The sequence below is a fragment of the Pelodiscus sinensis genome, chromosome 15, assembly GCF_052426305.1.
Source record: "Pelodiscus sinensis isolate ZL-2025 chromosome 15, ASM5242630v1, whole genome shotgun sequence".
Lineage (NCBI taxonomy): Eukaryota > Metazoa > Chordata > Testudines > Trionychidae > Pelodiscus > Pelodiscus sinensis.
This window is the reverse complement of record NC_143066.1, coordinates 30291151-30306404: the sequence shown is the minus strand read 5'-3', so window position 1 is coordinate 30306404 and position 15254 is coordinate 30291151. Positions and strand designations below refer to the sequence as shown.

The 15254-nt window shown below is 44.8% G+C and overlaps 1 protein-coding gene and 1 long non-coding RNA gene across 8 annotated transcripts in view; one reads left to right on the top strand and one right to left on the bottom strand.

The window, feature by feature from the left end:
- MAD1L1 (mitotic arrest deficient 1 like 1) overlaps positions 1-15254 on the top strand; it is a 749374-nt gene that overhangs the window by 147292 nt on the left and 586828 nt on the right. Inside the window, exon 1 of one of the 7 annotated variants that reach the window (XM_089769281.1) lies at positions 9936-10228. The exons of the other annotated variants lie outside the window; for them this stretch is intronic. Within the exon in view, the coding sequence (XP_089625407.1) occupies positions 10191-10228 (38 nt within the window). The 5' untranslated portion in view covers positions 9936-10190. Of the gene's footprint in view, positions 1-9935; positions 10229-15254 lie in introns of those variants that run through there. 7 annotated transcript variants of the gene reach the window in all.
- Positions 1902-7399, bottom strand: LOC142818621 (uncharacterized). The gene is made up of 3 exons (XR_012896177.2): positions 7266-7399; positions 6155-6281; positions 1902-2030 (listed from the first exon to the last, which is right to left on the bottom strand). It is a non-coding gene; the product is annotated as an uncharacterized LOC142818621 (long non-coding RNA).

Genomic DNA, 15254 nt, shown 5'->3' with positions numbered 1-15254 from the left:
TGAAGCAAGTGCCAGAGTAAATGACTTTCTATCTGGATTGGAATTTCATCGGTTATTACTTTCCAGATGTTCTTGTGGCCTTATTGACACAGACCTTGTTCTGTTTCTAATATCCAAATTGGTGCAGTATTGTGTAGAGGAATCTCCAGTAATCTTACTAAAAGTTGCTGATTACTGGGTTTGAATATTCATCCATTATGTACTGAATTGCTTTCTGCTAAAAAGAATAGATTTCTGAAATAAAGAGTATTTTTAAAGTATGCGTGCAAGTTTCCACTGAGTTTGTGGCTCATCCGTATCATTTTATACCATGGATGGAAATTGGTGTATATGAACCTCCCCCCCACCCCCCAAATCTCTGGTTCCTTTACAGCTTGGGGTTTTTAAATTCCTTCTTTTTGTATCTGGGTATAACGTCCATTAATTGCTTGCTTTGTTTTGCTATGCCCATATGTTCTTTCTTTTCCCTTAGAAGATGTGAGCTGAATTGGATAATGTATTGCTGTCTGATTGAAATAGGACCATGTATTGCTACCACTGTTACAGAATTGCAACAGCTGTTGTACAGTGTATTTGATGTAAGGTGTGTCACTGGAAAAGTTTTGATTAGGTAAATAAGATTATCTTGTTGAAATTCATATATTATATTAGCTCTTTGTCTGAAGTTATCAATATGGGCTATGCATATGTATTTTAGAAATGTGTTTTTCTGGAAGTAACACCTACAAAGTAAGGAGTAGTCCTGTGGCACTTTAGAGACTAACAAAAACAAATAAATAGTATCATAACCCATTATAATCATTGTTTTTAAAATTACAGACTAACACAGCTATCCTTCTGAGATTCACAAAAATAGTTTACATCCAGCCTAGCCTGCAAATTATGAATTGACTATTCAAGTTTAATGGCCCATTAAGGATATTTCACGTTAACAATGGGATATAAAGAAGCTTTTTCTACCTGGTGAGTCTTCTGTGGGCATCCCAGTCAGAATATGGGAAATGACTACTCCTCTGGGTCAGCAAGCCCATATAAGGACATGTGATAAACCAGTGGTTTTCAAACATTTTTTCCCATGACCCAGTTGAAGAAAATTGTCGATGCCCACAACCTAACATCATTTAGCTGAAAGCATTTTTCTGTTGATCTGGATTTTAGTCTTGCTACTGTCTTAATGTGGGGTTTGCCTGCATATTTAAGTTAAGACTTTGGGAATGGATTAACTACCATGGGCAGAAATGAAAGAAACACACCCAGCAGGTGGAAAAGGAGGCAGGAGAACTGGTTTCTTTTAGGTGCCAGTTAGAACATACCTTCTCACTTGGCTTGCAAATGTAATTCTGTCAAATACAGGCTAGTACAACACTTCTGAATAGTTCACAAAGCTTATGCTCCCCACACATTTCAGAGACAATGTCTCTGAAATTAATTTGTGCCTTTTTATAAAGAGAGACCACCATAAAATATGCTAATATATAAAACAGCACTACAGATATTTTTGGATTATTGTATTGGAAAATTTGAGTGAGAATATATAATACTGAGTGTAAATCATTCCCCACACAAAATATGAATTTTTCAATACCAACAACATACAATTAGATCTATCATAAATTGTTCCTGACATGGTCACTCATTTATATTTCTTGATAAGTTGATGACGACTGGCATGAACTTGGAGACTTCAGATACAGCATAGACAAATTCCATTTATACAGATTTTCCTTTGAGACCAGTTAATGGAGGATACTGTTGTTCACACCCTCCAGTTTTGAATTTGCTTAGGTGCTTATCTAACCATGTCAGTTTAGTAAAAATAGGCCAACTATTTACACAACGAGGTAGATGGGAATTGAATTGTATTCATACTCTGTTCAAGCTCTGCTCATAATACCAGATTAGTTGGATGATTCCAGTCGGTTTTAGCAGAAACATAGTAGTTAAGAGGCACTTAACTCTCTTAAGCCTATTGATAATTTATTACTCCCTTGAGAAGAATGGGTTTTCCACATCTCTGTCAGGTTTTCTGTCTGAAAGTAAGAGAGCAGCATACCTAAATAATTTTTGACGTTTTTCTTTGGAACATGTAAACACTAGACACCATACAAAATACAAGCCAGTCCTTGCTTGAGAAGAGATTACAATCTAATTTAATATAAGATATTGCCAGGGTGTAATGAACAAATGAAAGCAGTGGGAGGGGGAGAGTGAGGGTAAGACTGAGTGATAGTAAATATAGCTATATAAATTAACTGTATGTGCAGCTAGATGGTTTCAAACCTAGGAAGTTTTAAAATCACAGACATTCCTGGTGGATACTTACTATTTTATTGACGAGGAAGCTAAGACAGAAGATATGTTTACACTGCAATAAAAGACCCGCAGCATGGCTGAGGTTGGCTTGAATCAGCTGAGTCAGGTTTGTGGGGATTGGTCTGAGACTATTAACATCACAGGCTGTGTCTAGACTGCAGGGTTTTTTTCAAAAAAAGTAGCCTTTTTTCGAAAAAACTTCACCTGCGTCTAGACTACAGCCGCATTCTTCAGAAAAAAATCGAAAACGCGGCTTTTCTTTTGATGGCGGTAATCCTCATTTCACGAGGAATAATGCCTTTTTTCGAAAGCGTTCTTTCGAAAAAAGGCGTTCTTGAATGCAAACAGGTCTTTTTCGAAACAGAGCATCCAGACTGCCTGCGTGCTCTCTTTTGAAAAAGCGGCTCACTTTTTCGAAAGAAGAGGTTGCAGTCTAGACACTCTCTTTCGAAAGAAGCTTTTTCGAAAGGGTCTTTCAAAAAAGCCTCTTTCGAAAGAAGCTTGTAGTCTAGACGTACCCACAGTATAGATGTTTGGACTTAGGCTGGACCCTGTGAGTGGGGAGGGACTCAGAGCCTGGGCTCTAGCCTGCTCCTGGATGTGTACGCTGCTATTTTTAGCCCTAGGGCCTGAGTCAGCTGACGTGGACTCTCAGTTTTGGTGCACTGACATTTTTATCTCAGTGTAGACATACCCAGAGAAGTTCAATGCCTTGTCTAAGGCTAACTAAAGGAGTTATCAGGGATGAAGACTAAAGTAGTCCTTTCTTCTTTCTGTGTTCTTAGATCACTGAACTAAGCAGTTCGCAATAAAACACTTGTAATGTTGGCTTTTTTGGGATACTTTATAAGGAAAACTGTTTTTCTTGAGCTGAGGAAGTCACTGGCTGGAGGCATTAATACCTGTATCCATAAGTAGATTCAGATTTGTTATTTCTTCTCCAGGGAGCCTTTATGTGCAGATTTTGATTTGTAATAGTCTTCCCCCATTGGTATTTGAGTTGGTCTTTCATTTGCAATACCTGTCCCAGCTGTTAAGCTAATTACCACAAAGCCCTTGGGTTTTTCTGATCCTTTTATATTCCCTGTGGTAAGTTTTTTTTTTTATTTTTTTTTTATTCCTTTTTGAATCTCTTCTGACATGGTTGAAGGGGGAACTCCAGGACTGATACCAGTTCAATCTTTAGAATCATAGAATACTAGGACTGGAAGGGACCTCGAGAGGTCATTGAGTCCAGTCTCCTGCCCTCATGGCAGGATCAAATACTGTCTAGACCATCCCTTATAGACATTTATCTAACCTACTCTTAAATATCACCCTAGATGGAGATTCCACAACGTCCCTGGGCAATTTATTCCAGTGTTTGACCACCCTGACAGGACCTTTTTCCTAATGTCCAACCTAAACCTCCCTTGCTGCAGTTTAAGCCCATTGCTTCTTGTTAGATCGTCAGATGCCAAGATGAACAAGTTTTCTCCCTGCTCCTTATGACACCCTTTTAGATACCTGAAAACTGTTATCATGTCCTCTCTCAGTCTTCTCTTTTCTAAACTAAACAAACCCAATTCCTTCATCCTTCCCTCATAGGTCATGTTCTCTGAAATAATTTAGATCATTTGGATTGCATCTTGTTCTAATAGACAAAGCAGTGGACTAGGATCTTGGAGATCTGGGTTCTATTTCTGGCTCTACTACTGATTTTCTGGGTGATGCTGAGCAACTCATGGCCCTTTCTGTGCCCTGGTTTTCTGCCTGTAAAATGGCTAGAGATGATAGAGACCTTCCTTGTAAGGTGTTTTGAGCTCAACTGATTAAAAAGTGCCATATAGGAGCAAGGTGGTAATAATATTATTGGATTGGTGGTTTGTGAGTATTTTACTCCTTTGAACTTTACTGCATAAAAAGCTGTGCTGAGATGGTTCTGAGTTTGAATAAATCATTGGCTGAATGCCAGAGTATCAGCATGGGGATTTCACCTACTTTTGAGCTACTGGATATCTTACCTTTCCCATCCCTATTCATGAGATTTGGCTGAGGTGTGTAGGTGTCTCAAATATGGCTTATTCTGGGTGAACCCTTGGAAGGTCTCCAACCCTTTATACTCGTAAAGCAGGCAGTCATGACAACGACCCCCTTCTCTCTGGTTGTTCCACATACATAAACCCTGAGCACTGTGTTCTCTGAATAAGTGACGGTAATGCACAGTTGAAAAACTACTGTTGAAGATGGGACAGGCACAAGTAAAAATCCTAGATGGCTGTTGAAGAACATGAACATCTCTGCATCTTTATTTATCATATGGTAATTTTCATTGAGTATATTTAATTTCATTGGAGACTCTCAAAATCTTTTGCAAACATTATTTCTCTTTCCTTTGAAGTAGATACTATGTGAATTTTAAAGTGTATAAAGTTAGGTCTTGTCTATGCTGAGGATTTGCCCTGGTTATCGTAATTGGTAATCATTCTCTGATGTGGTGGCACCAGTACAAATCTCAAGGGTAGGAAGTCAGCTTTGCTATTCACATTGGTGTTGGTTTAGCCCAGTATCTCAGAGGGGCAACCCCACCCTCAACCCTGCCACTTAGTAGGTGCAGCTGCTATCCCCTAGTCAGAGGCATGCAGATCCCACAGACAGATTTTCCAGGACACAGAACTGAACCAGTACCAGTTTAATAAAAAAGAAATAACTTTTATTATCAAAACAATACTCCTGTTGCAAGCATAATGACTAGATGGAAAAAGTCACCAATTAATATACTCATGGGGACTCCCATGGGCCAAAACTTAGTTAAAAAAGAGAGGAAAACCCATTTCTAACAGCACAGACATCAGATCCAAAGTCCCACAACAGAAAACAATATAACCTAACTGTCTTTACAGTCTTATTTAAGATGATGTTCTGCATGTTATGGTAAGATCTTCAGTGAGGAGGTAGAGCTGGTAGTGGAAGATCCCTAATATAGTAGGAGTTAGTGATATGCAGGTTCTCCATACAATTCAGCCAATCTCTTTGGTTGCTTGACATTACAGTCTTTGATTCCAGATAGCTCTGTCAATACTCTTCTGTTCTGATTTGCCCCATTATTCCTGCTTCAGTGATTGACCTTTTCTGAACAGACAGCCAATCATCTTGAATCTGTGGTGGTGTATTTTGTTGTGTAGCAGTGTTGTGCTGTAGCATTAATATCTGTTGGAGGCTTTGGCTACAAAATTATTTATGGCTAAACTTTAAGGTCATATTCTGGGCTCCACTGTTGTTGTCAATGACTTTGGGGAACACCTCATCCTTTCTCACAGGGAGTTAGGATCCATCATATAACCCTACCAGGTAGATTTACTGGGCTTCAAAATTATATAAACTCCTATTATGATTAACTGTCAGTTTCTTCAGAGCTATGAGTTTCAAAGGTGTCTTGGAAAAGATTGTGAAAAATGGGGTTTTGCTTCCCTTTTTCTTTGCTACTTTCTAATGTGTATGTATGTAGAAGGCCAAAAAGTCTTGATTATTTTCTTTGTTTTATTTTTAGAAATATCTGAAATATAAGTTAAGATGCTTCCTAGAGAACTGTGGTGTCTCATGTCTTTGAGCTCTACACCTTAATTGGGATAAAGGAGTGTTGAATTTGTAACAAAGACATTATTTTCCTAGTGTTCATTAGTCCCTTGAGTTAAATGTGTTAATAAAAACAAAAGCCAAATTTTATGCAGTCTGACTGAAAATTCCTTCCCCTCTCAAAGAGGCAGAACTGTTAGTTGTATCTGCAAAAACAACGAAGAATCCTCTGGCACCTTAGAGACTAACAGATGTTATATACATAAAATAAAATTGTAGAGTGTACCTGTCCATCTGTGAGTCCATCTGTTTGTGAGTCTGTTTGTTCAAGAACTCCTAAACAGTTCGGCCACCAAGTTTGATATGCAGCTTCCTCTTACAAAACTTAAACCAAGCTCAGGGTTTGGTTGTGCCTGGAAAACAGGAAGTGCTGGGAATGGGGCTGGTTTCGATAAAATGGAAAGGCAGGGAGCGGTGCAGTGCCAAAGGGAAGGGCACAGAGAAGAGGGACAGGATATTGAGAGTGGCCACTGGGGGCAGCTACAGCACTAAGAGAGTGGCCAGCAGGGCTGGGACTCTGCCATCTTGCCTGCCTCAAGACTGGGTAGAGAGTCCCCCACCCCAAACCCGGAGCCTAGCTTACCCCACCCGAGGGACAGTCTGCTGGCCATAGGTATGCTTTTAGAAGGGGGACATCTGGAGAGGAGAAGCCCCAGAGCCTAGCCACTCTGCCCCAGACAGCCTGCAGGATTTGGGGTGGCAGCTATTGGGGGTGGCAGCCCCCAGAGCCTGGCCCTTCCCCAGATAGCATGCAGGTTGGAAAAGGAGGCATCCCACGGAACCTCCACCCACAGATAGCCTGCAGCCCGCAGAGGGGCCATTGGAGGATGGGAACCACCATGCAGAGTGCTGCTCTTCCCCAACAGGCTGCAGGAAGGGTGGCCACTGCCCCAAGCAAGGCCCTCCACAGAGCAGCTTCTAGCTGGGGGACCAGCTTTAGGCTGGGGGCTGCTCCCCATGACAGAATGCAGGCCTGGAGGGCAACTGGAGGCTGGAGCCTGTCCGCAAAGCCCTAATACCCAACCAACAAACATGCAGCCCCAGATTCCTCCCTCCTGGGGGGTGCTGCAGCCCAGACCCTTCAAGAGGAGCCGCTGGCACATGGGGAACATTGCCACGGTCCCCTGGAAGGAGTCACTGCTGGAACAGTGCCACCCTTGCCACCACTGGCAGCCCTGGTAAGCACCTCCCACCTCTTAGCCACCTGTCTTGACTTCTGCACCCCCCATATCTTTCCCCATCAGTCCCCTAACACTTTCCCTCTGCCGTGACGCCACCACACTTTGCCTCGAGCCTGCACCACAACTCCCAACCCTTTGCCCTAAACTGTCTCTTACCTCCAAACCCGCACTCCAGCTTCATTTCCCTTCATTTTAAAAATCATTGAAATAAAGCATGTACGTCTTTCATTTATTTTCCCCAAAATTACTTCAGCTAAAGACCCAAGCAACGTTGGGTATATATGCTAGTCCAGCATATAAATCTTAATCTCTAAGGTGCCATAGGACTCCTCTTTGTCTTCCCTTCTTAGTTACTCTGTCTAGTGATATGACATCACAAGAGTGAGAATTTTCCAATCACCAGTCTTCCAGAATAGCAAAAGACGTTTATTTCTAAGGTGGATACAAAGCCAACAACTTTTCAACAATCTGCCTTGAGCAAGGCTATGCAGGCTGTACACCCAGACACCCCGAAGCCTGCAGTGATGGCTAATAGGTGTAATCAGGCTGATACCTTAATCCAGCCTCAGGACATGTATGAGGTTTGCGAAGGGGGTGAGTGTGAATCTGGGAAGTTGTCTGTGGCTAGTCAGGCCTATGGGGAGCCAGGTATAAGTTTTCCTCAATGTTTGCCTGAGGGAGATAGTTGTGTGTCTGTGAGTGAGGCCTCTACACGTCTGCCTGGAGCCTCAGAGGAGAGGGTAGTGTCAGATTTTTGGTCAGATTTTTGGGCTCTCCCTGCCCTATTTCAGGAAAGTGTCCCTCTGGTGCAGTCTGGAGTGGCTGGCCAGAGTGAAAGTTTAGCTGGGGAAAAAGATCAAATTCTGGAGGGTGTTCAGTGTGTGCAGCCTCTGTGTGTGGAGCCTGGCAGTTCGACTGCTGAGGAGAGAGGTATGCATGGGGGGGGAGGGTTTATTCCCAGTTCCTTGTCTACCGGAGGTGCCTGTCAGCCTGGATTGGCTGAGGAGAGTGCTGTGGGCCCAGATTTAGCTCTGGGGGCAGCTGAAGCCCAGAAGGGGGAGGGAGAGGTCTCTGATCTCCCCCCAGAAGAGTCTGTGTGTTTTCCTGAAGGGGGGTTGTGTGAAGACCTGTCTGTTCAGGGGGTTAATGGAACTCCAAGGGAGTTGGTGGTGGTTCAGCAGGGTGATGCTGCTGTAGAGCCAGGGGAAGGTGAGCTTTTGCTTGCGGAAGGTCATAAGGAAGAGGATCCTTATGGTGAGGTGGGCCAGCAGTTTGCTGTGCCTGAGGGGGGTAAAAGTGACTTAAGGTTAGAAAGGTCCAGTGGGGACAAGGGTAAGGAAGTTGCAGAGGGATTGGAGGTTGTTTCAGATGTAGGGGGGATAGCCAGGGAGATGAACCAGCCCTCTGATGACCAAGTGACTGTGTTTGACCAGCTTGCTGGAGAGTGTGTGTGGCTGAGACATGCATATTTCCAGTCTGATTCGGTGAAGGGACCAGAGATCCATAAGTCTATCAGGCCAGTTCACCTAGGCCCTGTCTCTGGGAAGCAGTGGCCCACTTGGAAAACTAGATTGAAAGCAGGGTGCCAGGGTACTGTCTGGACAGATTGCTTCATGACTAGCCGTGGAGAGAAAGAAAATCCCATTGCCATTGTGAGTGGGGGAGGCACACCCAGCCAAGCCTTTGTCTTTGGAAGAGGGAGAGTTGAATTTAACCCCACAGGGCAAGGGGGAGGGGCAAGACTTGTGTTCACCAAGGAAGGCTGCAATTTTTTAAATCTAAAAGGCCAGAATTGTCAATGTACACTTAGGATGTATTTGTTCCTGCTACTGATGTTAACTTTCATGACCACTGTACTGCTGTTACTAAGAATTGTAACAATGTTCAATGTGCATGATTTTGTACCAAAACCCTGGAAATTGTTAAGAAATGTACCCAAGGACACACTGTATGTTCAAAAGCCTTGTGACCCTGGTATTTCACTGTTAATACTTGTAATTAGTGTTGGAGCTTCTCACCTGAGAAGGGGCATTCCAGAATTGATATACTGTGTGGGAAGGAAAACTGAGGCACGACAACATTTTGTGCTAAGGGACCCATGTAAGGTGTCTAATGACAGCTTGTTCACTGTTGATTCTATGTATGAGACGTGTGTACATGTGTGATGTTTATATATGAAGGTTCTCCTTAACAATCTTACTCTCGACATTTTCTTCCTTTCATTAATGTATCTTTAGAGTTTAGATTCTAAAGGATTGGCCCAGCGTGATCTTGTGGGTAAGATCTAAAGTGGAAATTGGCTTGGGACTGTGGCTGGGTCCTTTGGACCAGGAGGATCTGTTGGAGTTGGTGAATGGGTTTTGTAACCTCTCACCTGTGTGTGGAGGCCTAAGTCTGGTGATGGCACCGGGAAGCTGGAGTGTCTAAGGGGTTTTGCTGGTGAGGCTTCCGGCTGACCGGGGAGGCAGCTGAAGTGCTCGGTATAATTTGAGGGGTGCCTGGGAAAGGACCCCAGTTGAGGGCAGTAAATAGCCCTGGTTTTAAGCAACTCGCCCTGAGCTGACACCCTCAGCGGTGCCAAGACCTGGCCTGGTGTATGACAGTGGTGTATTTCGCAAGAGGCACAGAACTTGGTCAATTAAACTTTAGATCAAGACCCCACGCTATTCAAAATTTGATTTTGAGACTGAGAGTTTGCTTGGTTAATGAGGCATTTCTGGACTCAACTACTTAATATTCTCTGTATAGCTGTGATGGTACTCTATGGATATGGAAGCATTTGCTTACTTTTCATGTCTTCAGGTGTTTAGTGAAGTGTGCTGTTTTATCTTAGACCTACAGGAAGAAATCACAGCCAGTGTGGCCAGAGGCTGTCCAGCACCGTCTGTGATTTGGTGGGCATGTCATGATTATGAGGGTTAGCCAGCAGCCTGGGGATTAAGGGGTTAACTACACCTAGCCAGGTGGAGTGACCAATAAGAATGTAGGTGGGACTTTTCAAACTGGGACAAAGGAATTTGGGTTTTTTTCCTTTCTCCTTTTGTGTCTCAGAGTTCTCTGCAGCCACAGAGAGGGACAAGCATGTCTCTCTCTCTCCAAGACACCATTCTTCATTTTCTGTAAGTAGGGTAAAGTTTAGGTAGTTTCGTTAGGTTTTATTGTTTTATGGATTGGGTATGGGATCTGAGATCTGGCACTGTTTAAAAGATGTTTTGGCTTGTTCTTTGTAACTAAGTTCTAGGCCCATGGAGTTTCTCCGTGAGTATATTTTGTTACCTCCCTATATGTTTGCAACAGGAATCTTGTTGTAATAATAAAAGCTCTTCCTTTTCTTTTTATTAACCTAGCAGTGGTTAATTGTGTGCCTTGATTTTTATTTTAGGGGCAAGATTTCCCAAATGATCTTTCCCCCTGATTTCTTTATCAACATTTGGGTGGTGGCAGCGGAAGTTTTATTCCCAAGATCTAGGGGTTTTAAGATCTTGGGGGCAAGTTTTATACCAAAGCCTGGTAGATAAGGCTTTGGGGTACACTTGCTGGCCCCCACTTCTGCATTTATCATGCCAGAGTGGGGAAGCAGCCATGACAGACGACACCTCCCCCCAATTTTAATTTCCTTTTCAGGGGTCTTTAAAAATGAAATGACTATTATTAGAGAAGCACTGAGTGGGCTGTGATGTTTGATGGGAGTGTAGGCTGCCTATCATGGTGCTGTGTGACCTTGATGCGTATTATTTCATTCTTGGCTGTGTCTAGCCTGTTTCAGGGCTAGTGATGGGAAAGAGTAAAAGTAGCTTGTTAGATGAATTTCCAACTTTTTATCTTTTAAACCCATTCCAGCTCTGGGCGTAGTGGATAAAATAGCCTGGAAAACAGGACAATGTGCTTTTTCAAAGGCTCTTGCTGATGCTGCTACAGGTTGAAATTCTTTTAACTGGTATTCTCTGTCTGGCAACATCCATGGTCCAGCATGGATGTTGCAGGACCAGAGAGTACCGATGGCGGGCCAGCAATAAGGATCCCTGTGGGGCCAGCAAGGAACTGATGGCGGGGCCGCCAAGCAGCTGCCCAGTGGGGCTGGGCACCCTGGCACGGCACGCATTGCTGCTCAGGAAGCCCCTGAATGTGGCTGTCCTGAGCCCCAGCACACAGTGCGCATGGCTGCTTGGAGCCCCAGTGCCAGGGTGTGCTCGGTGGAGCCATAGCAGCGATGGCTGCCAAGTGGGGCAGCAGGGCCAGCAGTAGGTGAGGAGCCTGCTGGGAGGCCAGCGGGGTCAGTAGCATAGGTCCAAAAATGACCTCCTTTGGTCCGGCAAAATCCCTCATCTGGGACCAGTCAGGTCCCAAGGGTGCCAAACCAGGGAGGTCCAACCTGTAAAAGAACATTTTTTCTAAGAATAATCTGTTTTGTGGCAGCTGAGTTTGCATAGAGCTGTCTGTATTTTAGAAGAGGGGAATAGGGTTGAATGGGCATAACACTAAAATGCATTTTAGGAAGATTCCTGAGTTGGTTTGTAATATCCTGTGATTTGAAGTGCACAGTGTCTGCCATGACAGTTTGGATGGAACACAACAAATGGCTGCAGTTTCTCATCCAGTTATTTTAAATGAGAACACAGTGATTTGGAGCCCTGGGGCAGGGTCCTTTCATTCCTGTCTACTGGCACTCCACCTCTGAGTCTCTTCCCTTGAGTCTCTGTCCCTCTCTTGCAGTCCCGGGCGGCTAGTCACGCTGATGCTCCCCGCCTTGCAGCTCGGGCTATTACTGTTCAGCTCCTGGTTTGGCCGGGTTGGTCGCTTGCTGTCGGGTTGCTCCGCTCGCCTCTCGGGGAAATGCTGTCGCAGTTGGAGTTGGCGTCCTGGGAGTCCGTTGCTCCTGGCACCCTCCACCCTCCGAGCTCACCTTCTCCATCTGCGAGGGATGAGAGCACAGCCAGACCCTGCTCTCCTTCCCCCTTTTGCTCCCAACTGCCTCTCTTGTGAGCATCCCAGCCAGCGTCCTGCCCTCCCCCCCCCCCCGTACACTCAGCATACTGGCTGCTCCCTCCTGGGTCCTAGCATCCTCCTGCCTGGCTCCGAGCTCGACCGTGCCTGTGCTGTTGGCCAGCCGCTTTCTGCGGCGGCGGCAGCATCTCCCCAGCTGGCGGGCGCCACGGGCCACCAGTGATTGCAGGGGCTTTGTCCTCCCCTTTCCCGCCTTCCACCTGTGTCCCGTGCCCCCCGGTGCTTGTGCCGCCGGCAGGCCGTTTACTGTTCGCGGCAGCCACAGCCACGTCCACGTCCCTACAGCTGCCGGCACCCTACACCCACGTCCCTACAGCTGCCGGCACCCTACAGCCACGTCCCTACACCCACGTCCCTACAGCTGCCAGCTGACTGGAGTGCGGGGATCGGCTTCCCCGTCACAAGCCCTCTAAATTTCTTCACTGAAAATTGTTAATTCCATCAGTGTCCAAATTAGAACTCAAAATTCTGCCCATTACACAGATCTCTGTCTTAGCGTGCCATCTTTCAGGAGACAGAAGAAATTTTCAGAAGCAAGCAATTTTGAAACGAGCTTTCCTCCTGGAACAATGAAGTGATGCCAAGCTCCTCTGTGCAGCTTGTCCTAAACAGGATGCAGTTTGTTTATAGTCCACATCTGATCTCTGTCATCCTCTGGTCAGAGATGTGCAGACATGACTCCCGCTATAGCCCAGAGGAATGGGAGGTTTGTGAGCAAATATTGAATATCTAGTGAGAGGAAAATGTGGCTTCAGGCTTAGGAGCAAACAAAATTAAGCTGTGTATCTTGGGCTCTTCCATGCCATTCTAGGGTATTTATCATTCTGACTGTATGGCTGCATTGTAGTTGACTGCAGTGCAGAGGGAGTTTATTAAACTGTGGGAATAACCACTCTTGGGTGATTAACTTTATGAGATTATCTGAAAGATGGTGGTGGGTAGAGATGGGCTGGGAACAATGTTTTTTTTCCCTAGAGAGTTGCATTAAACTTCAAAGAAATACTAGTGTGTAAATTGCAAAAAAGAGCCAGTTCTTCCCCTACCTTGTAGGCTGGTCAGTAATTTAGCTCATTAGCCTTTTCTTTCTGAAGATCTGGGTAGAGATACTAACTGCTTTGGTTCCAAGAGAAACTAGCATAGTCTTCTAGTAATTGTGAGTGGATATAGATGGTCAGTTTTTTTAAAAAAGGGTTTGGTATATTTGCCCACCCATACACCAGGAATGGTGTTACAAGATAGATTGTTAGAGCTGTGTGAGGGAAAATCTCCTAACTCCTGACTCTGTTCACAGATATTAGTTCTTTCCTTACATGAGTGCTGGACTGACTCAGAATAAACTGAATCCTGTAACAGGATAGAATAATCTTCTGTTACACCCTGTGATCTGAGAAGGGAGCTCTATATGAAAATCTAATGGAGGTGGTAGTGGCTCTGTAGTTAAAAGGATATAGGTTCTGGAGCATGCAGATCCTGGAAACCCAGGAGCAGTTTTATTTAGGTTGAGCTTTATACTCTTCTTTCAAATGTCAGTAATATAACCTTCCTGGGAAGAGAGGTTGTCACATTACCGAATTGGAGGGAAGCAGCCAGATCGCTGCTGCACCCCTAGGTGGGGGTGTTGGCCCCAGAAATTGGTATAAAAGGGAGCCATGTGGGGTATTGAATGGGAGCTTATTGTTTGCTGATCTTATGTACGCTATTTATGTGAGTGTATAATGTCTGTGTGTGTAGGTAGGAATCTGTAATCTGTGTGGAAGCTGAATATTTCTCTGAATGTGGTTAAGCATTGCTATGGACAGGCTGATTAGCCAGGCCCTGTGGGACAATGGCACTTGATGGGCCAAGGACACACCCAAAGAATGGGGGCTGTCACCTGAGAGCAGCCAGCAGGAAACACAGAGATTGGCCTCTGACCAGGTGACCTGCTGCATACCAGAAGAGGCCAGGAAGGAGGTATAAAGAGGTCATGTGGTCTATGCCATTTTGTTCTCAGCTCAGCATTTTATCCCAGAGGCAGCATTGCAGGGATCGAAGAGCCTGGAAGACCTGTGAACCCATCCTGATGATAGGATGTGCAACAAGAACTTTTAAACCAGCAGCTGTAACATCTCTGCTAGAGCCTGCATCGAGGACTGGGAGATTCGGTGCATGTAACGTACTATTCTTTAACAACCTGACTCTCATGCTTTTCTTTCTTGTGATAATAAACCTTTAGTTTTAGATTCTAAAGGATTGTCCCAGCGTGATTTGTGGGTAAGATCCAGAGGGTAAATTGACCAGGGATCTGTGGCTGGTTTCTTGGAACCGGACAGAACTTGTTCGGGGTAGGTGGGATTGGGTGCTAGGACCTCCCACCTGTGTATAGGCCCGGGGCCATCTGGGGCACGGTTATTGCTGGAGTGCCGGAGGGGTTTTGCTCATGAGGCTTCAGGCAGGCTGCTGAAGCGCTCTGTGGGACTGGTTTGTGGCCTGTTTGGAGAGGTCACCAGTCTGGGGGCTGTAAGGAGCCCCGGATTTGAGCAATTCGCCCTGAGCGGACGCCCTCAGCTATGCCCAGACACGGCCCGGTCTGTCACAGAGGTGAATTCAAACTCTAACTTTAAGATCTGTTTAGAGGTCTGAAGAAGCGGGTTGTGCACACACAAGGTCATGATACCATCTACATTTTTTGTTAGTCTCTAAAGTGCTGCAGGACCATTCGTTGCTTTTAATCCCCCCCCCCCCCCCCAAGGTATGTGGTGTTCATTTGAGTAGGCTAAAGATGCAAAGTAAAATTTTCAAAAATGTCTAAGTGGTTTGTGAATCTGTTCCATTTTTAAAAGCTATTTTGGCATTTCGAAGCCAAAGTCTCATGAAAAGTCAGTTGGATTTAGGCCTTTGAGTTGCTTTGGCAGTTTTGAAAATTTGGCCTTAGACCATTCAGGCAGCCAGATCTTGTGCTTTGATAAGGAAAGGCTCTCAGTGGAAGACAGTAGATCCAATATTGTTTAGAAGTATTACAGGGTCTCCCAACTGTGTGCGTTCTAATTCACTATATGTATTTCACCTTTAATACAACAGGTTGGGGGCAAGAATGGAGCTAGCAACATGAAATCTGGATCTTTCAGTTCATATAGGTGGATGTTAATTTTTGAGGTTTAA